We start from the raw sequence: 24103 nt of genomic DNA, 5'->3' as shown, positions 1-24103 counted from the left end.
ATATCTCCAGGAGTGCCTGTCTGTCAGCTCTTGTATCTCGGCTACACAAGTGCCAACGAAGACCTTAAATCGGCAGGATTCAGACCTCAGCCAGGTCAGCACTGTCGTAGAATCAGACCACAGGAATGTCTGGTTGATTCTAAGGGTGAGCTCCCTTTCCAGCACTTGTGAGAGCTGTGCCCCACTGAGTGCAGCACAGAGCTCCAATCGGGGCATGGAGTGGAACCGCTTAGGGGCAACCCTGGAACGTCCCACCAAGAATGACAGATGCGCTTCACCATTTCTGCCAGTGGTCCGGAGGTAAGCTACTGAGCAATAAGCCGCTTCAGAGGCATCACAAAATATGTGTACCTCTCTCTGACAGCCGAAGGGGTCCACTTCCTTAGGCACATATGGTCGGGGAAGAGTAATTTCAGGTAGAAATTGCAGCTCTTCCTCCCAGGCTGTCCACTGCTGCATAAGCTCCTGAGGTAGGTGTGGGTCATCCCAACCCCTTTGCTCGTCCCAAAGATGGCAGATGATTACCTTCGCTCTGGTTGTGTAGGGTAAGATGAACCCTAGGGGGTCGTACTGGCTGACCAGGACCTTGTAGATACTGCGCATCGTGGTGACTGCATATGGAACTTGACGATGCTTGTAGCCTAGGACATCTGTGTGGAATAGCCAGCTCAATCCAAGGGTAGATTCTGGGGTATCTACCTTGTTCTGGGCCAGCCATAGCGCCACACTAGCAGAGCAGCTCTCTTCTGGTAAATGACTGATGACGTCACGTTCATTGCTGGCCCACTGTCGTAGGTCAAACCCTGCTGAGGCTAGGATGGCCCGTAACCTGTCGACAAGGTTCCTTGCCTCTTCCACGGTGGGGAAACTCTGAAGGCAGTTGTCCACATAAAAACACCTTTCGACTGAGAGTCTCACATCATCATCTGGCTGGCTGTTATCCATGACATGACGCTGCAGGGCGAATGTGGCACAGCAGGGGCTACACGTGGTTCCAAACGGGAGCACCTGCCACTCGTAGACTGCTGGAGGGCTCTCGTCGCCGATGTCTCGCCAGACAAATCTGAGCAGGGCACGATCTTCTGGTAAGAGACGAACCTGGTGGAACATGCCTTTAACGTCCCCACTCACTGCAACTGCATGCTCTCGGAAGCGTAATAGAACTCCCAGAAGCGACGCACCTAAGGTGGGCCCAGGCAGCAGGTAGTCGTTCAAGTTCTGTCCTCTGTACTGAAATGAGCAGTTGAAAACCAATCGGTTCTTGCCATTATGGCTCACCATGTGATGAGGGGTGTACCACGCCTCCTGACCTTCTGTCACAGGTGTCCCAGAGCCACACTTAATGATGGAGCCAACCTTGATAAACTTCTCCATCTCCTCCTTGTAGGCTTCAGCTTGTTCTGGGTCTTTGGCCAGCCTTCTCTCCACACCCCGTAGACTTGACATGACAGCGTCTTTAGTAGCCTGCAGTAGAGGCATCCCCTCCCGGCGAAGCAGTGGGGTGGCATAGCGGAGTATGCCTTCAACCTCTATTCGGACAGTTCTGGTGTCCAGAATGCGTATGGCCTCTTGGTCTTGCCTTGAACGAGTAACAAGCTTCTCGTTTTGGAATGGAATGACGTTGACTTGCCATAGTTTCTCCACATGTTTCATTAACTCACTGACCTGAGGTGCCACAGTTGTCAGCAAGCACTGCTGTGGTTGGGCAAGCTGGCCAACTATACTTGCTGGCCCTTGTAGCGCCCAACCTAGCCTGGTACGAATAGCAGCAGGCCCTCCCGGAGGTCCCAGCCTGACTGGTTCAACGGGGGTAACCAGATGGGGATGATCACTGCCAATGAGTAGCAAAGGTTTCACATTTATCAAGGTGTGGATCGGAAGGCCAATCAGGTGTTTATACCTTTCTCTGAGTTGCTCCATAGGATAAGTGTGGCCTGCAAGTCCGATGCGTGCAGCAGTGAAGGCCCCAGCAATCTTGAACCTGGTCCTCGGCCTTGAGGGAGAGGAAACAGAGAACGACACTGACTCACCTCTGACAGTCTGCACGTCCTGCCTAATCGTGCGCAGTGGGACGTCCTCTGTGATCCCTTGCATGCCTAACTTCTCGGCAGCCTCTGGCAGAAGCATTGTCCTCTCTGACCCGTCATCCAGTACGGCATAAGTGCTGATTGTTCACTTGCCATAATGAATGCAGACTTTGACGATCTTTAGAAGGACTCTGCAGCCTTCAGTGGGTCTGTCTAGATACAGGATGTTGGTCGCCGCCTTCGAGTCACAGCTCACCACCGCTGTTGTTGGTGACCCTTTAAGTGTTCTAACATTGACATCATGCAGTACCTGCAGGTGCTTCCCTTGGCAGAGGCTGCACGTCTTTCTGAGATTGCACTGGGCCGCCTGGTGTGACCGTGCGCAGCGCCAGCACCTCTTGTTACTCTTTATCCAATCTGTTAGCTGGTACTTTGTCAACTTGGATACCATTGTGCACTGACTGAGGTAGTGCTCTTCCATGTTACAGAATGGACAGTATGGCTTGTTCTTACTGGCCACACAACCTGGCCTCACAGCCTGTGGCTTTGTCGTTACCTCCTCAGGAGAGAGTATGAGCGTGCAGCGTTTAAAGCGTGGAAGTAATGACCTTTGATTGCATAAAAAGTGACAAAAACATTAGTGTCCGTTGTGCGTGGGAAGAAAACTTCTTTTTACAGCGAAAAAAAACCCCTAAACTTCCAAGCAAGCACCGAGTGCGCCACGACGTAATGGGAAACTCACAGAGAAACTCGCGGATTCTTCCACTGACCGCTGCAGCACACCTGCACCAGGGTAAACCTCCGCCTACCCTACTCCTGCTTTACAGGTGAAAATAGAGCAAAAGGACCGCTAGTCTTTGACTTTATTTATTTTCTGCTGTGTTTTACTTGCATCTATTTGAAAGAGTGAGTGTAAACACACAAAAAAAAAATTCTTCCAGTCAGAGAATGCATATAATTAAATTTTTGCTTGATGCATAAAGTTAAAAGATTAAAACTAATAAAATAAGTTTTAAAAAGGGACTTTTCCATTTGATTACATTTTGTATGATGGATTATGTAGAAAAAGTAGAATTGGGCTGAAAGATCTAACGCTTTATCACCCATTCAGGTTGTAAATCGTGTTTTTTAAAAGTAACTAAGTAACTACGTAATTAATTACTTTTGAACATAAGTAATCAGTAAAGTAATGGGATTACTTTTTTGGGGAAGTAATCAGTAATTAGTTACTGATTACTTTTTTCAAGTAACTTGACCAACACTGCTAGGCAGTGGTGTTTCCTCAATTGGATCTGGCCACGGTGGTGGGGCAGGCCAGTCATCATCCTCCTCAATCTCTGGTGTATCACCCGGTAGCGGTGACTGCATTAACTTACTGGTTTGGAGAGAAGATGGGCCCTGTAGGCTCTGGACAGCTTCCACTAACTGTCTCATTTCTGCTCGCAGTGCCTTGAGTTCGACCAGATCTGAAGACATACGTTGCTGGGTCTGCTGGATGAGGTGGCGCTCCTGATGGATATCCTCTAACTCTGCACTTATTTCCTTATTTGGATGTGTATAGGGGAGCACGAAGGGTAGAGGAGTAGAGGGATCATAGGCTTGTTCCCCATGCCTTCTCTCTGGATACAGCTGAAGGACCAATTAAATGTAGTGGAGATATCAAAGATGGCTGTGGCACTGATTCAGTCTTTGAGCACTACGGTCACCCCGGTGTGTCGGCCAGAACACCACTTAAGGCCAAACTGTCCCAGAGTATGAAAGAAGAAGGGAGCTTGAGGTTCCGTTTGAGGCACTTTATTGTCACCACTCAATTTCTGGGGCTGTAAACACAGCGGGTGTACATAGGTGTGTGTGTGTATGTGGCTTTTTGTCATTTACGCACACAGGCTGGAGAAACTGATCAGGAGGGCTAGCTCTGTGGTCGGCATGAAGCTGGACACTCTGGTGACAGTGGCAGAGAAAAGGACATTAAAGAAACTGATGGACATTATGGACAATGCCAGGCATCCTCTGCACACGGCCATTAACAACCAGAAGAGTCTGTTCAGTGACAGGTTGCTTCTCCCCAAGACAAGAACTAACAGACTTAAAAACTCCTTTGTCCCACACGCCATCAAACTGTTTAACTCCTCTCTGGAGGGGAGAGGGAGGGGAAACAGGAGGACAAAGGAGGGGGGAACAACTAAGCTGTAGTGCCTCTTCACCTCACTGTGCAATACCTTGTGCAATACTTTTGTAAATAGTCAACAGTGCAATAGACCTCAATACTTGAAATGTGCAATTCACTTGTATTTTTATTTTTTATTCCTATTTATTCTATTTATCCCCTTCGTATATTTTATTTATATTGTCTCTGTATTATATATATGTGTGTGTGTGTGTGTATATATATAATATTCTGTAACTCTGTAACTTCTGTCGGTGCTGTGCTTTTTTGGAAATCGAATTTCCCAGAGGAACCCACCCGAGGGATTAATAAAGTTCTATCTTATCTCTTATCTTATCTTACATAACATCCCCCAGGAATCAGTGCACCCCCTCCGGACCAACATTGCTCATCCGACATTAAACTGCCCACCTTACTAACCGGATGATGTCACTAGAAGGTGGGCTGACAGAAGACTGAATATTAAATGAACTTATAAACACCAATAAAACTATTCCATGAACTTTTGGGCCTTTTATACAGACCCTCTGCAGGTAATTGGTGGTCGCAGCTTTCCTAGGGGGATGGATGTATATATCCATCCATCCATCCATTCGCTTCCGCTTATCCTTTTCAGGGTCGCGGGGGGTGCTGGAGCCTATCCCAGCTGTCATAGGGTGAGAGGCGGGGTACACCCTGGGCAGATCGCCAGTCTGTCACAGGGCTAACACACAGGAACAGACAACCATTCGCACTCACATTGACTCCCGCATTCAGACCTATGGGCAATTTAGAGTTTTCAATTAACCTATCCCCACAAAGTGCATGTCTTTGGACTGTGGGAGGAAGCCAGAGTACCCGGGGAGAACCCACACAAACACAGAGAGAACATGCACAACTCCACACAGAAAGACCCTGCTGGCGGAATTGAACTCAGGACTATCTTGCTGTGAGGCAACAGTGCTAACAACCATGCCACCATAGATGGATAGATATAGAGAGAGAGATAGATATATAGAGAGATATAAATATATACATAGGTATATATATATATATATATAAACCGCCCGCAAGGGCGTGCTGGGTGGTTTTTTTTTTTTTTTATATATATATATATAAAAACACCCAGCACGCCCCTGCGGGCGGTTTATCCTTCAAGCTCGGGTCCTCTACCAGAGGCCTGGGAGCTTGAGGGTCCTGCGCAGTATCTTAGCTGTTCCCAGGACTGCGCTCTTCTGGACAGAGATCTCCGATGTTATTCCCGGGATCTGCTGGAGCCACTCGCCTAGCTTGGGAGTCACTGCACCTAGTGCTCCGATTACCACGGGGACCACCATTACCTTCACCCTCCACACATCCTCTCGAGCTCTTCTCTGAGCCCTTGGTATTTCTCCAGCTTCTCGTGTTCCTTCTTCCTGATATTGCTGTCATTCGGAACCGCTACATCGATCACTATGGCCGTCTTCTTCTGTTTGTCTACCACCACTATGTCCGGTTGGTTAGCCACCACCATTTTGTCCGTCTGTATCTGGAAGTCCCACAGGATCTTAGCTCGGTCATTCTCCACCACCCTTGGGGGCATCTCCCATTTTGACCTCGGGACTTCCAGGTTATACTCGGCACAGATGTTCCTGTACACTATGCCGGCCACTTGGTTATGGCGTTCCATGTATGCCTTGCCTGCTAGCATCTTGCACCCTGCTGTTATGTGCTGGATTGTCTCTGGGGCATCTTTACACAGCCTGCACCTGGGGTCTTGCCTGGTGTGATAGACCCCAGCCTCTATGGATCTTGTGCTCAGAGCTTGTTCTTGTGCTGCCATGATTAGTGCCTCTGTGCTGTCTTTCAGTCCAGCTTTGTCCAGCCACTGGTAGGATTTCTGGATATCAGCCACCTCCTCTATCTGCCGGTGGTACATACCGTGCAGGGGCCTGTCCTTCCATGATGGTTCCTCGTCTCCCTCCTCTTTCTTGGGTTTCTGCTGCCTGAGGTATTCACTGAGCACTCGGTCAGTTGGGGCCATCTTCCCAATGTATTCTTGGATGTTCCTTGTCTCATCCTGGACTGTGGTGCTGACACTCACCAGTCCCCGGCCCCCTTCCTTCCGCTTAGCGTACAGCCTCAGGGTGCTGGACTTGGGGTGAAACCCTCCATGCATGGTAAGGAGCTTTCTTGTCTTTATGTCAGTGGCTTCTATCTCCTCCTTTGGCCAGCCTATTACCCCAGCAGGGTACCTGATCACGGGCAGGGCGTATGTGTTGATGGCCCGGATCTTGTTCTTACCATTCAGCTGACTCCTCAGGACTTGCCTGACCCTCTGCAGGTACTTGGTGGTTGCAGCCTTTCTAGCGGCCTCTTCATGGTTCCCATTTGCCTGCGGGATCCCCAGGTACTTGTAACTGTCCTCTATGTCTGCAATGTTGCCTTCTGGTAGTTCAATCCCCTCAGTTCTGACTACCTTCCCTCTCTTTGTTACCATCCGACTACACTTCTCCAGTCCGAACGACATTCCAATGTCATTGCTGTATAGCCTGGTAGTGTGGATCAGTGAATCGATGTCTCGTTCACTCTTGGCATACAGCTTGATGTCATCCATGTACAGGAGGTGGCTGACAACTGCTCCGTTCCGTAGTCGGTATCCGTAGCCAGTCTTGTTAATGATCTCACTGAGGGGGTTCAGGCCTATGCAGAACAGCAGTGGGGACAGAGCATCTCCTTGGTAGATCCCGCACTTGATGGTAACTTGTGCTATGGGCTTGGAGTTGGCCTCTAGTGTTGTACGCCACATCCCCATTGAGTTCCTGATGAAGGCTCTTAGGGTCCCATTGATCTTGTACAATTCTAGGCATTCCAGTATCCAGCTGTGGGGCATTGAGTCATAGGCCTTCTTGTAATCAATCCAGGCAGTGCACAGGTTGGTCAGTCTGGTCTTGCAGTCTCGGCTGATTGTTCTGTCTACCAGTAGCTGGTGTTTTGCACCTCTGGTATTCTTGCCAATTCCTTTCTGTGTCCCGCTCATGTATTGACCCATGTGCCTGTTCATCTTAGCCGATATGATGCCTGACAGGAGCTTCCATGTAGTACTGAGGCAGGTTATTGGTCGGTAGTTGGAGGGGACCGGTCCCTTCTTGGGGTCCTTGGGGATCAGGACCGTCCGGCCTTCAGTTAGCCATTCCGGGTGTCTCTCGTTAACTAGCAGCTGGTTCATTTGTGCTGCCAGACGCTCGTGGAGTGCAGTCAGCTTCTTCAGCCAGTAGGCGTGAACCATGTCGGGCCCTGGTGCTGTCCAACTCTTCATACTGGAGACCCTTTCTTGGATATCTGCCACTGTGATGGTTACTGGACCCTGTTCAGGGAGGTCGCTGTGGTCTGCCCTCAGATCCACTAGCCACTGAGCATTGCCGTTATGGGTTGCATCCTTCTCCCATATGCTCTTCCAGTATTGCTCCGTCTCCAGCCTTGGTGGTGCTGTTCTCTTATTGTTCCCTTGCCACTGAGAGTACACCTTTGCTGGTTCTGTGGAGAACAGCTGGTTTATTCTCCTGCCTTCTATCTCTCTGGTGTACCTCCTCAAGCGGCTGGCCAAGGCTGTGAGTCTTTGCTTGGCAGTTTCCAAGGCCTCAGGTATGGACAGCTTGCTGTATTTCTTAGGCACCTTATTTGTCGCACCTTTCTGCAACTCTGTTAGTTGGCTAACCTCCCTCCGTGCTACTTTGATCTTGCCCTCTAGCCTCCTTCTCCATGGAGGGTACTGCCCCTTGTGGCTGTTCAACTTGTAGCCAAGCATCTCACTGATCACTGCTGCCGTATTGTAGATCAGCTTGTTAGTGTCGGTAATCGTGGTTGTAGGTATTGCCCGTAGTGCTGCATTAACATCATCTAGCAGACCTTCTGAGGGTACTTCACGTAATCTTGGTAACCGGCTACGGGGGATCCAGGTTTCAAGCTTGGCCATGATCCTATTTTTCAGGTCAGTTCCTCTCGCACTCAACGATCCTTCTCCTATCGCACTTGGGGCTATGTGCCCAATCTCGGGTGGGGGTGATGATATCTCCCCCCTGACCTGGCGTCCTGACTCCTCCTTGCCGTAGCATTTGTGTTGTACCTCGTCAATCTCTAGCTGTGAGAGCAGTCCCTTCTTTCGAATGTTGGAACACTGAGCTACTAGTTGTTTCGATATATATATATATATATATATATACACACACACACACACACACACACAGTGGGGCAAAAAAGTATTTAGTCAGCCACCGATTGTGCAAGTTCCCCCACCTAAAATGATGACAGAGGTCAGTAATTTGCACCAGAGGTACACTTCAACTGTGAGAGACAGAATGTGAAAAAAAAATCCATGAATCCACATGGTAGGATTTGTAAAGAATTTATTCGTAAATCAGGGTGGAAAATAAGTATTTGGTCAATAACAAAAATACAACTCAATACTTTGTAACATAACCTTTGTTGGCAATAACAGAGGTCAAACGTTTACTATAGGTCTTTACCAGGTTTGCACACACAGTAGCTGGTATTTTGGCCCATTCCTCCATGCAGATCTTCTCGAGAGCAGTGATGTTTTGGGGCTGTCGCCGAGCAACACGGACTTTCAACTCCCGCCACAGATTTTCTATGGGGTTGAGGTCTGGAGACTGGCTAGGCCACTCCAGGACTTTCAAATACTTCTTACGGAGCCACTCCTTTGTTGCCCGGGCGGTGTGTTTTGGATCATTGTCATGTTGGAAGACCCAGCCTCGTTTCATCTTCAAAGTTCTCACTGATGGAAGGAGGTTTTGGCTCAAAATCTCACGATACATGGCCCCATTTATTCTGTCCTTAACACGGATCAGTCGTCCTGTCCCCTTGGCAGAAAAACAGCCCCATAGCATGATGTTTCCACCCCCATGCTTCACAGTAGGTATGGTGTTCTTGGGATGCAACTCAGTATTCTTCCTCCTCCAAACACGACGAGTTGAGTTGATACCAAAAAGTTCTACTTTGGTTTCATCTGACCACATGACATTCTCCCAATCCTCTGCTGTATCATCCATGTGCTCTCTGGCAAACTTCAGACGGGCCTGGACATGCACTGGCTTCAGCAGCAGAACACGTCTGGCACTGCGGGATTTGATTCCCTGCCGTTGTAGTGTGTTACTGATGGTGACCTTTGTTACTTTGGTCCCAGCTCTCTGCAGGTCATTCACCAGGTCCCCCCGTGTGGTTCTGGGATCTTTGCTCACTGTTCTCATGATCATTTTGACCCCACGGGATGAGATCTTGCGTGGAGCCCCAGATCGAGGGAGATTATCAGTGGTCTTGTATGTCTTCCATTTTCTGATGATTGCTCCCACAGTTGATTTTTTCACACCAAGCTGCTTGCCTATTGTAGATTCACTCTTCCCAGTCTGGTGCAGGTCTACAATACTTTTCCTGGTGTCCTTCGAAAGCTCTTTGGTCTTGGCCATGGCGGAGTTTGGAGTCTGACTGTTTGAGGCTGTGGACAGGTGTCTTTTATACAGATGATGAGTTCAAACAGGTGCCATTCATACAGGTAACGAGTGGGGGACAGAAAAGCTTCTTACAGAAGACGTTACAGGTCTGTGAGAGCCAGAGATTTCCCTTGTTTGAGGTGACCAAATACTTATTTTCCACCCTAATTTACGAATAAATTCTTTACAAATCCTACCATGTGGATTCATGGATTTTTTTTTTCACATTCTGTCTCTCACAGTTGAAGTGTACCTCTGGTGCAAATTACTGACCTCTGTCATCATTTTAAGTGGGGGAACTTGCACAATCGGTGGCTGACTAAATACTTTTTTGCCCCACTGTATATATATATATATATATATATATATATATATATATATATATATCCTGTATTTACTTATAGAAGTTGCAGTTTCACATCTCCAACATAGTCATAAGTACATAAGTAAACTAAGTTCTATAATAAAAATGAAGAGCTTTAAGACTCTTCTGGAACCTGATCTTAGGATCTTCTTGGCCTCTCACATTGTTTGCAACCATTGTTGCTTTAACCACACCTTTGCTAGCTGCACACTCTGAAGTGCCGTAAAATGGTAAATGGCCTGTATTTGTATAGCGCATTACTTAGGACCACACCAAGGACCCCAAAGCGCTTTACACTACATTCAGTCATTCACCCAGTCACACACACATTCACACACTGCCGTATATCATATAAATGACATCAGTATGCCTGTGTGTGTTATTTTAATATACGTGCTGTAGTTCAGTTTAACTTCCACCTCCTGTGGCTTCATTTATGCATCACAAAGTTTGTCACTGTGGAAAAGATGTCTTCCAGTGAGTAAAAGGGGCTTAAAGTTTTTTCTCAAAAAGCCGAATGATTCAGTAAATTAGAAAAGTAAATTAGTAAAATTCAGGTTTTGGGCCTTAGAATGAGATTATGGCTTTGGTACTTTAGAACAACTGTAGTGTCTGTTTTAAAGTTTACTGAACTGCTGTTTTATATTTGCAACACCTTCTTTTGTCCTCAAGAGGGAGACTTATACCACATGTTAGATCTCCCCCACAGCTCTTTCCTTTGGATAGATGATTTAAAAACCTCCCACCAGTGACTATCAACTAACTTTTTCCCCCACTGCTGCCTCTCTCGAGGACCAGTGTCCAGCATTGAGAAAACTAAATTAAACCATTTCCCTTTTTTTCACGCCAGTATTCATTCTGAAAGCAATGTTTTATTTATTTATATTTTCAAGACTAATGGCCATTTGGTATTGATTCAGCCATCCACTTTAAAAGCCAGTCCATTCATTTTCTATCTCCCTAAGAGGCATAACGACCAATGTTAGGCTCCCCTGAGTCCATTATTCATTTTTTTTCTCTCACAGTAAGACATTTATTCATGCTAACGCAACAAGACAAATGCTAATATACCCACATATAAAGTGGTAACCGAAACTTGAGCAAGTAAGCTGGACTTGGAGGGAGCAGAGTCTGAGCTGATAGTGAGTTCTTGTCCTAAGCCTATTAGTACTGCTGGGGATACGTGGTGGTAATGATTGAAAGCCACTTAGCGCTAGTGTATTTACCAAGAGGATCATCCAGGGCATGGTTAAACAGGCCTGATGAATTAATTCAGTTTAATGTACATTGACAAGGAAAGGAAAGGAAAGGAAAGGAAAGGAAAGGAAAGGAAAGGAAAGGAAAGGAAGTTTTTAAGTTGTCCTACTAATTCAGGCTCTCATTGCCTCAAGTCATTTCGAAACAAAACAGGGTGTGCCTCACGCAAATGTAAGGCAAATCCAGAGGTCAAACACCCGTGCTTTCTTTCCTTGCACAGTTTACATGACAGCCTTTTTAGTTTAGTTTTGTCCATTTTTGATTTATTGCTTAAATGGATTATGAAGACCTCGTACCTGTATCCACATATCTACTTTTAACAAAGAACTCATGCAGTATTTCCTTTTAATGGAGTAAATGTACACCACAACACGTGGTGCTGGATCCCCCTCTAAAATAATGTGTGTCTAGAAACACTGCCACATGTTATGCAGACATAAAGATGCCATCTTTTCTACAGTGTAGCCCAGCCATGGTTGGAACATGTCTCACATGACACATGTAAAACATGTGTGGCCCAACAGTGTGTGAGGAGGCACACATGCAGGTAACTGACTTGTTTCTTGAACGGTGCAGCATGGTGAGTAATATTAACCTGTTAGACCACAGTACTGTGTTGCAAGCGAGATTGCAGTATAAGTTGAATTCAATACAAAGCTGGGCAGGCAGCCAAGCAATGTCTGGTGCCTTGCCATCCATTTCCATGACAGACATAGAGGGCATTATGAATCACTGGCCAGTCATCTCATGTCTCAGGTACAACACACACATTTCAACTGGCAGTTTCTATGTCTATGATCACTATGCAGCTGACCATAAAACTTAAGGTAAAAAAAGTACACTTAGATTACACAAGACATTTTCCTGAGAGTAAATGATTCAAATCAAAATAAAGGATTGGTTCTTTTCTCTTTCATGTGTAGGATGAGCTTGAATCACTATTTTTAGTTGCTTTGCAACCTCGGCAAACAACAGATTAACTGGAAAAAGAATTTCTCTGACACATTTTAGAAATGTAATGTTTTCATCTCAACAGCTGAAATATGCACAGCCCTGGCAGCCTCTCACATTAAAAACTGACATACTGTTTCCAGTCCAGCTGTCAGGTAGGAGCACCCAGATGTTGCTGCTGCAGTGGCGTTATGTAAGCCAATGTAAACCAGAGATTTCCCTTGCAGTCACATGGGCAGAAACACTGAGCTTCAGTCTCACACACACATGCAGACAGATAGCAGATTATCTGCAGGATTTGCAGAGTAAATCTGCTCTTTTAAAAAGTGACATTTCTGTTTTTACTGGATGCAGGGCAGAAACACAAAGCACACAATGGGGCTTGTGTCACTGGTTACTCTGTACGTGATAGATGACGAGGCCTTAAAGGCAAGACGTTGCGCACACAGTCACTCTCGCCTGCTGCTGACCTAAAGCAGTCTTAATCCCGGGTAAATGCATATCGGTGGCTTTTGGCTTAGTTTGTCTGTTTTTTGTTTTTTTGTAAGACTGCCATCATGAAAAGTCCAGCAGAAATCAGATAAACTGTGTGCTGTAGACATTAGACTCACTCTGGCCACTTAAGGAGCAAAGGTGAAGGTACTGGGGATGATGCAAAAGCATGCAAATACATGGGCGTCTTTCCTTTTGACAGCAGGCCAGAAACAGAGGAGAGGAAATGCTTGGGCAGCTGCAGCTGTTCTGGTCCAAATATAGCTGCTCGAACACATTGATTACACAGGATCATTATCACTTGCCATTTGCTCTTCTTCACTCTTCATCAATAGAAGTATCATGTTGGTGCTTTCGATCACGTACAAAGAGCACGGTGCAGTCCTGAAACTTACAGATACATAAATTCTCAAGCATTCCACGTTAGGTATCATTTTCTCTCTATACATTATCGACTGACTGGGATGCAGCCAAGTATTCAAGGAGGGAGGGGAAGTAATGGATGGACTAAGATGACCTCACTTTATGTGAGATGCCTTACAAGAGAAAATCTGGAACAACTGGTAGTTGGGCAGTTTTAGAAGAAAGAGATAAAGGATAAAAGATAAACCGACCAGTTTTTCCAGCTCATAGGTAGTTAGGTTTTACTTCAGGAGATGATAAATAAACAGTCTATTAAGATATTTAAGATACACTAGAATAAAACAAATGCACCTAAACACAATTTCCAGCTCCAATTCATACAAGATTCGCTAGCTGCCTAGTAAGCTACCTGGAGAACCTTGCACGATCCCTATTATACCATACATCTGCACTTTAATAGCACAGCTGAAATTCTTATATACACTATGAACTATGTGGAGTGAGGTCTATCCCGCACAGTATGGAAAATATCTATCCGGCTACTGTATCTGTCAGTCTATCTAGCTATCATTTTTAATTGCAGACAGGCAGGGGGCGTGCAAAGGCCACCGGAGAGCAGCCAGAGCTGTATCTGCACAGGCTGAGGCTGCTGGCAGAGGAAAAGTGATCGTGGCAGAGGAGAGATGTAGCAGCGCTGCTCGGTGGGACTCTGTGGCCAGCCGTCTGTCACTTCTTTTAAAACCAGAAATTGTTTTTGTCGGACATTACCGTGAATGGGAAAGATTGAATGCATCTTATAGCACAGTGGCGCCGTGTGAATGTGTCGTGTAATGCACCGAGAAGGATTGCCTCTCGGGGGAAATATTTATGTTTCGGGACGGTTTTGTTGGAGTAGCTAGTTGCTAGCGCTGGGCTAGCGACTGTGCTGGCTACTTGGAACGTATTCTGCAAGGATGATTCGGTGGATACGACAGCAGCTGGTAAATGAAACCGCACGTTCCATCTTCTTCATACATACCGCTTTCCTCTTATTAGTTCGCCACAGCAGCCAGTCTCCTTACGTATTGTAAGGCTTAGCCCGCGGAAAGCAGAATAAACTTTATTTAGAGAGCAAGCTAACATAGCCAATTGGCTGTTGCTGATGTGTTCAAAACATTCCATTTCCCCTTAGTGACAGTCAGGTGTAGGTTACGTTAGCTAACAATTACCTTATCTGCTAGCTGTCAGTAATAAAGAGTTTAGACCTCAACAAGGGACATTGGTTGAGTTCAAATTTGAGCTTGAGGTATAAGTTTGGTTCGAACTTTGATAGCATTTTAACAACTGTCGGGTGATTTCCGTTACTAAATGCACCTGAGAGTTAACTACCTTAACACTAGCTAGCTGGCTAACAACGTCAAACTTGGCAAAGTTATAAAGCGTCTCTGGCTTGCTTTTATCTAGTGTTAACGCACAACTTTCGCTTAGACTGAGCTCAGTTTCAAATGTTCTATTTAAATTTTGTTCAGGGGACTAATAAACTATCTTTAACTGAGCTAGTTAAGACGTAAGCCTCAACACTCGAGGGTAATAATTGACGTTAGCTTGTGTTATTTTAACTTTATTTCGGCCCACTTCTTTGTTCCCTGCTTTCCTTACATGATCTATATCTGTATGTATTATTTGAAATTGAACTGATTTGATTCGTCACACCGCATCCTGTTTCTGCTGTAATCACCTGTTGTTTGTCTGCAAACATGACGGTCGCATTGACGGGCGAAGGCATCAGTTAAACCACAATAGTGGCCCGTTTTGGTACAGTAGAAAGAACGAGTTCTGAATTATGGCTGAAGAAAGCTACAGTGTCACGGTGCTTGTGGCTGTAATCATGAAGGTCTGTGTGGTTATTTCACTATGTTTAAGCAGAGTTGGGATAAGAAGCACATTCAGTGATCGGCAAATGAGAGTGGCGTGACCAGTGGTGAAGAGCCATGTGAATGAGTGATTGCATATTATGAGATTAGCCACACACAAACGGTTGATGTCACCATGTCTACTGAGTTTAATCAGTGTTGGGGCTGTTTTTGACCTCTCCCCGCTCACTGTGCACTCTCTGTAGTTAAGGTTAAGTTAAAGTGACACTTATTAAATTTTATGAGTCATGCTCAGCTTCAAGTTTGCCTGTTTAAAAAAAATCATTTTTGCTTTTGGAGATTAAGAGCACCACAGAGAGTTAGGGGTCTATTTAGAAATGGTACATAGCCTCCTCCTAATTTAAGATAGCTCAGCTCATTTGACCCATCCCGCCTAATTGACCTGGCTGCTTAATTAAAAGTGTAATTAAAATGCACCTTATACAGCTGGCCTAATGAAAACGTTTGTTGAGGGGCATTAGTCTGACCCAAATATCAGCTGGACGGTAGAATGGGGATGTTTGTTCACTCATACTATTTATCAGCTCTTTCTGGTGGAATGAAAAGGGAGAGGGTGGAGAGAGATGTGACAGGTTTTCATTGTCAGTCTTGGTTCAGTTACACTATAAAACAAACCAGAAATTAAAGCATGAAGAATGGTAGCAAAAAAGCAAAGTCTTTGACATACTAGTTTGCAAGCCTGGGAACTGGGTTTTCTAGATGTCTTTATGGAGACTTAAAGTCTGTATGTTATTGCTGACAGATATTAAAAAGACTGGTATAAGTCTTCCTGAGGTTTTGTATATAGTTTAAGTGCACTATGAGAGAAGTATTTAATGAATTACCCTTGCTTTACCAAGTCACGTTAATCATGATATAATCATGAAAAATAGAGCAACTATCAAGAGCGCAAATGAGCAAAAGGAAAAAAAAACATCTGTCTATAGTACTCATCTGTAGTCCATTGAGCAAATGGGAGTTTCCTACATTTTTTTGAGTCTCATTCAGGCTCTTTCCTGGATATTGCTGCAGCAGCCCTTGTAATAATCCACTGACACGCAGCAATAAAACATCCTTATGTCACCCATGATAAAATATCATTCCTTACTCTCTAGCCCTGCTCTGACTACTCTGTTGCTGTGGGTTGTACAACAATATTTTTTTTATAATATTTTATATTTGGTGATGTAGTCCATCAGTTTAGCTTATATGCAGTTTATTTTATTGTATTGCTGTTGTCATCAGTCTTATGTTTAAAACTAGTACCCACTGTACATGAGTACATACTGTTTATTGCCCCCCCCTTTCTTTTTTCTTTTTACAACCACCTCACTTTTTTGTTAACATTTCCATTTACCGGTAGCTCATCGCGTTTGATTAAGTGCCACTTAATCTGTAATATGACCCCTTGGTTGTGTTGCGTTGCCATTATTCAGGGCTGTTCCCCCAAGGCATTGTGGGACTTGTAGGCTTTATGTGGGGACTAATTACCTGTCAGCCTTCAAATTGATGGGGGTATAGAGTCAATGGATGAAAACAAGCTGATTTCAGCTTTATAGTTTTTAGTTATAAGCCTACTTTTATCTTCATTTTCAGTGGTATAATGTTCATTTTTCATACAATGTTCAAAATATATTTAATGCATATATGGTTACGTGAAGGTGTTTAACTCAAAATTGTGAGGTACACCTGGTAGTGGTGTTAAAAATTGAGTAAACCCAGCAGGAGTAAAAGTATCTGTTACTCATCTGTTACTTGTATCCATCCACTCTCAGATTGGCAAGCAGTTTTCAGACATTTGTGCTAGAAATAGAATGTCATAAATTACTGCACTTTTCACTCTAGACTTTACCTTATGTGTTCGGCTTATTACCGCTGGTCCTCAAAACAACAAACCATGTTCAACTGTTTAGGAATATTTTATTTTAAAATAAGTCAACCTCTTCATGTTATGTCTATCCAAACAAATGTCTGCAGAGCCTTCATTAGATAAACTTCCTGCTGCACTGCAGAAATCTGTAATCTTATATAGCAGAGCTGCATCGGATCCACAAAATGCTTTGGCAGCTACCTTGTGAATTGAATTAGCATAAAATTAGTCATTTTTAAGCACAAATGCCAAGTTTGTGCTTTGTGCCAAATGTCAAAATTTTAACTTTTTCTGTATCATATACAAAAATACAGAATATCTTTTAGTCCTTGGACTGTTGATCAGGTAAATAATCCAAAATATTTCCATAGCCATAGTCACACTAGTGGTTGCAGACTGCAGCGCGACTAAAATTGTAGGGCGGTGAGTTGTATCTATTTAACTTTGGTATGTGTCAAGATGGCTAAAAGATGGTGTCGGTCTGTTGTTAGGTTGCAACTGAATGGGGGAAGTCGACAATTACGTGCAGTTTGTTTGAAGTGTCATTAGCTTAACGCTGAACTATAGAGAAAACGGATCCTGTTAAAGCCGTAATGCTGGACTTGCAGAAGCATCGACTGAGGTGCTTCTCTCAATGTTCTCTTTAACATGAGAACATGTTTGTTAGAGCTACGCAGGTTTTTGTGTATTTGGCCATCAGTCATTTTAACTGTAGTTATTGTTCACCAAGATATTAATGATTGGGTAACTTAAATGTTAGTTCCGTGTCGTGCTCAGGCAATTTCCACAGTTGCCTGAAAAACTGGGTGACAAATAGGAACAGAATAAATCTCCAGTAACTGTTGTCTGGATTGCTCACAGCAGTTGCGTAAAGGTGTGTTAAGCATGATGTTTGCACTGTTAAAATTTGTAACTGCTTTAAGCTCTCTGTAAGGATTGACTAATTTTAGTGACTCATCTGTTGCTTTTCTGCCTGTGGGGAATTTTTTGGCTTACAAAAGTTACTTCTTGGCCCCTCACCATCTGCAGTTTCATTTTCTTTAAAAAGAGAACATTAAAATATCCCTGGTTAAGAATTCACAGTGAGCTGTTGCTTGCCATTACTAATAAGACTAGAAAAGTTGCAATATACATATTGCATTTTTATACTACTACAAATAACACTTGTGCAGTAAGCCATTAAGTTAATGGTTTACTGGTTTAATTTAATCATTAAACATTTGTCTACTTTTTCATTCCAATCCAAGACATTTATTAATGCAGTGCTACTGGGACAAACAAGAAAACAAAATGCTTAATTCTACATACTTTCCAATCTCCAGTTGCCCATTAACTTGAAGTAAAGGACAAATATCTCACTAAGACAAATCCACCTTTTAGCTGATATATATATATATATATATATATATTCATTCATTCATGAATGATCCGGTCAAATAGACCTTTGTTTTGTTTTTTAAACTGCTGCTCAGCCGTCAGTAAATGAGTGTTTGCAGACAAGTTGGTGTCTTCCCTTCAAACTACAGACTACTTAAATAATCTACTGTGGATTTCGTTAAGCCAATGGGAAATGCACTCCCTGTCTTGTGATCGGAGGATGCCAGGGGCTCAGGATATTTATGTTACTGAGCCCCAACATGTTTTACATGTGTAAACACACACACGTAAAACATCTTGGGGCTCAGTGCCTGTGTGCCCTTTCCTTAATTCTGCAACCACTTCTTCAAAATCCTAATTGGTCATGGTGTTACTACAATGCAGAATTCAGCTTCTTCGTGTACTTTCAACAATGCCTACTGAGCTGTGTATATCAAATAACTGTTGAACAACAGTTTCTTAAAGTTGCTGCAGTGGTTAATTGACCAATGTTTATATAATTTTATAAATGTAAATGCAGAAAAAGAGAGAGAGAAAATTTTCCCTCTTTTTTTCTCTGCCCATTTTTTTAAAGCTGTGAGCTAGGGGTTGGTGGTATAAATGGTATACGGTAGAAACAATATAAATTTGGCCAACGGTAGAGATTTTTACTATACGCTACCACAATAGCGCATGTTGATGGTGTCATCATCAAGCTGCGCCTGTTTTGGTCGAAAGCATCGCAGCGGCTGCAAACAACATCATCTGCAAATTATGCTGGGCGACAGTAATAGCAAAGAGACTAAGCACTTTTGGAATAAGAGGAAAGCCAAAAACTGCGCTTCCTCCACTTCCGTACCATTGATTCAATAATGCCGAATTCTCTAGCACCCGCTCTATTCACGTGCTGTTGCAGTATATCAATGACTAACCTCATATTGTGGCTGGATCTCAGTTGTTCTCCTGACTGAAGTTTGGTCCGTGTATAGCATCCTGCTATGCAATTGCATTTGTCCCTAACCAGGAGAAACCCTCACGTTAATTTTTATCGAGTGGAAAAAAGCGTTCATCCTTCAGCTTCACTGTGCTAATGTTATGCTAACGTAGCTGTTTTGCTAGCGATTACGTAGGACATCATTATATACCAGCTAGTCCATCTTTAGTAACCCTACAAACGTCACTGCTTAGTTTTCTGTCTTCATTTATGTTGGAAGTGATAGCAGAGCTGTACGTTTTAATTTTTTCAGATATCTCAGTCAGAACATGGCATATCATGTTTAGGTGGAAGCTAGCGAGCTAACTTCCTGCTAACTTCTAACTCCGTTGAATTTAATAAATTCTGTTTTCATGGATGCCTGAATGTTAAACTTAATTGTTACACCTGGTAAAGCAGCAATTCTGATCATTTTAATAAAGATGAAAGAATTTAGACAGTTTTTAACTCTCAGTGATGCCGCAATGTTCGTTTGACTTTGGGACCTGAAGCAGACAGAGGTTTTGGACCCAGATTACTCCACAAGGCTCCTGACTACGGTAGCCGTAATGCTCCGACAATCTATCAGGCGGTGCGGCTTCATAGCTTATCAAAGTCGTACTAAAACATTTTTGAGTGCCGTGTACTACATAAAATCTGTTTTGAGGTCAATAAGCACAACCAGAATTCATACATAAGGCGCACTGTCGATTTTTGAGAAAAATTAAAGGATTTTAAGTGTGCCTTTATAGTGTGTAAAATACGTTATACAGAAGAAAAGAATATATCGCGATATACAGTATATCATTACCGCACATGCTTCAAATTATACCGTGATATAGATTTTAGGCCATATCGCCCAGCCCTACTGTGAGCAAATAATACAAAAAGAATAAATGAAGAATACTGAAAATATTGTTTCCACAAGTGGATAACTGATTTGATGCCATCACCTGCATTGCCCATTGGCTGAGTTACTGTATGACAAAGTCATATGAGCTAAAGGCTAACAGGTGTTCTGTTATTCAGTCATTGAACTGCATGTGCTGCATTCATTTTCACGACGGTCAGATGGGAGAAAGATGAAGAGACTGAGAACATTACAAAGTGCTAATGGTTTACATGTGTCCCTGAAAAGAGGTTGATCTTTCTGGGAGTGTAGTGATGTAACCCAGATACATTCCTTTTTGTGTGGTCGGGTGTGCATATTGCGTCACTTACATTTGTGAATAATAGGAAACGCCTCCTTTAGTCATCTGTGTACAGCAGTTGGGTGGGGTTTGTCAGACCAGTCAGCGCCAGAAAATCTTAGAAATGTCACTTGTTGAAAAGTTCACCTTGTTTGTCATTGGTGTTATTTTTCTTACATGTTGAGGGTGTAGTGACTATCAAAGACCTGCCAGAATATGCTGGAGATTTGAATTGCTCAATCTGAATGTAAATATGTTAGAGGTATGTTTTAAGTAGCATGTTTATGAAATATTTGCAAGTGACTTTAAACAACAAGTGCTGCTTTAAAAAGAAATGGAATGCTTTAAATGTGAAATTTTAATATGCAAGTAAAACATGAAAGGTTGTTATGTAATTATATACAGTTCAACCAGAGTATTTAAGTATGGAAGTTAGCTTTGGACAGATTTATGTTGGAGACAGATTGCAATTAGAACATGGCCTCAAATGCAGATGTCCTGCAGTTTGTTTATGCAACAGAGGGAATTATGAATGTATGGTGCACAATTGTTGCAGTATTATAACAATGTGTCTGAAATATATCAAAAACTGTCTAATCATATCCTCCACTTATATCACAAACAATGAGCAGACTAGCCGAGAGTCCAAACACAGCACTGTCCTGAACACAACACAGCAAACCCTGAAGCAGATGAGGTACAGCACGATACCTCATCGTTCTCACCTGAACGATATGTGTCGCCACTCATACAATACTGCCACGTAAGTGCCAATGTAGGAAGACAAGAAGTCAAAAGTGGAAGCAAAGACTTTCAAGCTTTTTGAACTGTTGCAACATCTCCCTCTGTATATCTGAGGGAGATATCTCTGAGCTTCTGTACTGAAATATTATTATGGCAGTAAAAACCAACATGATCATACCCTCGTGTCTTCAACCCAGATGCAGCAGCCATGGTAGAATACAGCAGGTCAGAAAAATTGAGGTGCACAATATGAACGTGTTTGTGTAGTTCTCAGTTAACAACAACATGGAAGTCTAAAGAGCTTGAAAAGCAGGTTGTTTTTTTAAAAAAAAGATGTTTTTCCTCATATTTAAGAGGCTTCTTCATTTCTAAGTCCAAGGTATTTATCTCTAGTTGAGGTTGTCGCTTAGGAAGTGGTTGTTGACCAACTATTAGTTGTGTCATCACATAAGCCAAGATGTGAAAAAAGGCATCGGCCATTACCATCATGATTTCGGGTCAAACCACTGTGACACCTTGCCCCACCCTATCATGTGACCTATTGAGGTCACCTGATGTGAGTGGGGGTTAAGGCACCTGAGAATAGATCTCAAGACTTATCAGTCCAAAAACCGAGAAGATATATGGTTTGTAAGAGGAATAAAATAAACCATCTATGCCACTCACTGAACAGAGTTTGTGGCTTACGATACCAATGGTCAGTGACCTACAATCCAGTCTTGAGATCCCTTCCCATGTCCCTCAACCCCCACTCACTGATGACTATATCTTTATGGTAAGTGGGATTTACACCAGCTGTTTCTGATCTAGTTATTCATGCCTTACCACATTGTTTGCAATAAGGCTTGTCTGCATTCAAGTTGATGGCATTGCTTGTAAAGTTGTTTTGCTTTCATAAATGTGTTATGTTGTCTAACTGTCTGAAAAAGTGAAAATGATTTGACTCTAGGGCTGTGCGATATGACCAAAATCTCATGTCCCGATAACGATATAAATCACAAGAATGTAACATTTTCTGTAAATTCTGTGAATCTCGGGCAGCTCGACTTGCGCGAAGTGTTTCCAGCTGAGCGTCATGAACGTGGAGTTGAGTGTTTTAACCGATGCATGAAACGATACATTTTTTAGACATAAGTTGTAACGGATGCCTTTTTCTTTTTTCTTTTTTTTTTTTTGGGGAAGTATTTATTACACAGCGTGCTGCGGGGAAAAGCCTGTTCTAACGTTTGAGTCTAAGGTATATTTTTAGCACCTGATGGCTCTTTTTTGCTTCTCATCCGTAAACATTCTGCAAACTCTTTCACGCAATTCAGTTTATTTTGAAAAGTCTCAACAGGATCTTGAGCTTTATTGTGAAAGGTTTACGTGGAAAAAAACAAGCGGACACGCGATGGTTTTACTGTCGTGCATAAAAACAGGCACTTGTCCATCTGTAGTGTGGTTATCTTAAATATAAGAGAAAGAGAGAACTTAAATTAATATAGCCACTACAGTGACCATCAGAACGATGAAAAAATATTGCCGTAAACAGTTTATTTTGCGACACCACGAAATAAACAATAGCGTAAAATGAAACGATGGACGTTTTTATATCGTCATCCGATATATATCGTTATATCGAACAGCCCTATTTGACTCTATACTAAAACTAAAACTTTTACCAAGTTTGTTGCATATGGCTGGCTTTTCAGAAATTTGCTTTTAAATGGAAACATACAGTCATCATAAAACAAGGAATGCCACATTGCCATATTCTCACTCTTGATATGTGTATTTACATTCTGTAACAGTAGCGTCGTGTCTGGTATTGCTTCTCTTTCTGTCTCTTACTGTAAAATCTATCAAGCCCCAAACTAAGCTGTGCTGCACTCAACAAAATAACAGCCCACAGAGAAATCACTTTACACTCCCAACTATACAGCAGCTGAAACCACAATGAATAGAAGAACAAAACGTTGCCCCAGGTGGACTTTAGTGCGGTGTAGACTTGCAGTGGTTTATCACACCACCAACAGTATTAAATAACTTGGTTTAAAATAAGATCATAATATTGCAATGACATCATTAACTGCAATTTTATAGTTAGTGTGGTGTTGAAGTGATGATGTTTTAAATCTGGGTAGCTATACAGTTTTGTTTTTGTTTTTTTTAACCTTTCCTTACACTTGTCTGGTGTTTCTGCCTCACCCTTTTCTCCCTCAGGGCTTTGACCCCCCTCATCAGAGTGATACCAGGACAGTGTACGTAGCTAACCGTTTCCCCCAGAATGGCCACTACATACCACAACGCTTTGCCGACAACAGAATCATCTCATCCAAGGTATGTTACAATTATGATCTTAAAATTTGTGTCAAAAGTGCAAGGGGAAAAAAAAAACCCTCTTGATATGAACGCTAACATTTTGCAGTCACAGCAACTATGGCTACAGAAAAATTGTCATTCAGAGAAACTCTAAACTCAGTCTGGTTTCGGACACCAGTGTTGACCAGTGCTAAATACATTAGTGTGTATCTCTGGTGTGGTAGGAGAGAGATAAGCTTAAAGTGTGATTTGTTGATAACAGGATTAGCACAGACAGAAAACTTGTGTGTTGGTGAGAGGCTAGGTAGGTCAGCTAGAACACTGGCAAGACAAAAGGATAACAAAGAAAAGGAGCTAGGGCCTGCCTCCAGCAATCATGACTGTCATTGATTAGCTGGTAGATTAAATGATTGACGGGAGGGTTAAAGCACCTGCTTTAGTCAGGCATTGATTTGAAACTGATTTTGGATAAGGTAAATTCTGCCATTCGTGTGTACTCATACAGTTAGGTCCATATGTGTTTTATATTTTTCCTCTTTACACAGCAATAGAATTTCTTTCAATTAAGATTAGCTCGAAATGCAGAGCTTTGATTCAAAGGGTTTAACAAAAACATTGCATTAACTGCTTAGTAATCACATTTTAATATATGGTCCCCATTTTCAGCTGCTCAAAAGTTATTGGACAAGCA

At 43.1% G+C, this 24103-nt stretch overlaps 1 protein-coding gene across 2 annotated transcripts in view; it reads left to right on the top strand.

The window, feature by feature from the left end:
• Positions 1 to 13758: 13758 nt before the first annotated feature.
• atp11b (ATPase phospholipid transporting 11B) overlaps positions 13759 to 24103 on the top strand; it is a 48784-nt gene continuing 38439 nt past the window's right edge. For both annotated transcript variants that reach the window (XM_085376868.1, XM_085376867.1), the window contains exons 1-2: positions 13759 to 14066; positions 23314 to 23430. In XM_085376868.1, coding sequence (XP_085232994.1) covers positions 14040 to 14066; positions 23314 to 23430 — 144 coding nt within the window. In that variant the 5' untranslated portion in view covers positions 13759 to 14039. The remainder of the gene's footprint in view (positions 14067 to 23313; positions 23431 to 24103) is intronic.

Source organism: Diplotaxodon limnothrissa, linkage group LG17 (genome assembly GCF_057381915.1).
Source record: "Diplotaxodon limnothrissa isolate DT_005_m linkage group LG17, D_limnothrissa_male_GT1.1, whole genome shotgun sequence".
NCBI classification, from domain to species: domain Eukaryota; kingdom Metazoa; phylum Chordata; class Actinopteri; order Cichliformes; family Cichlidae; genus Diplotaxodon; species Diplotaxodon limnothrissa.
This window is presented reverse-complemented; position numbering and strand designations above follow the sequence as displayed.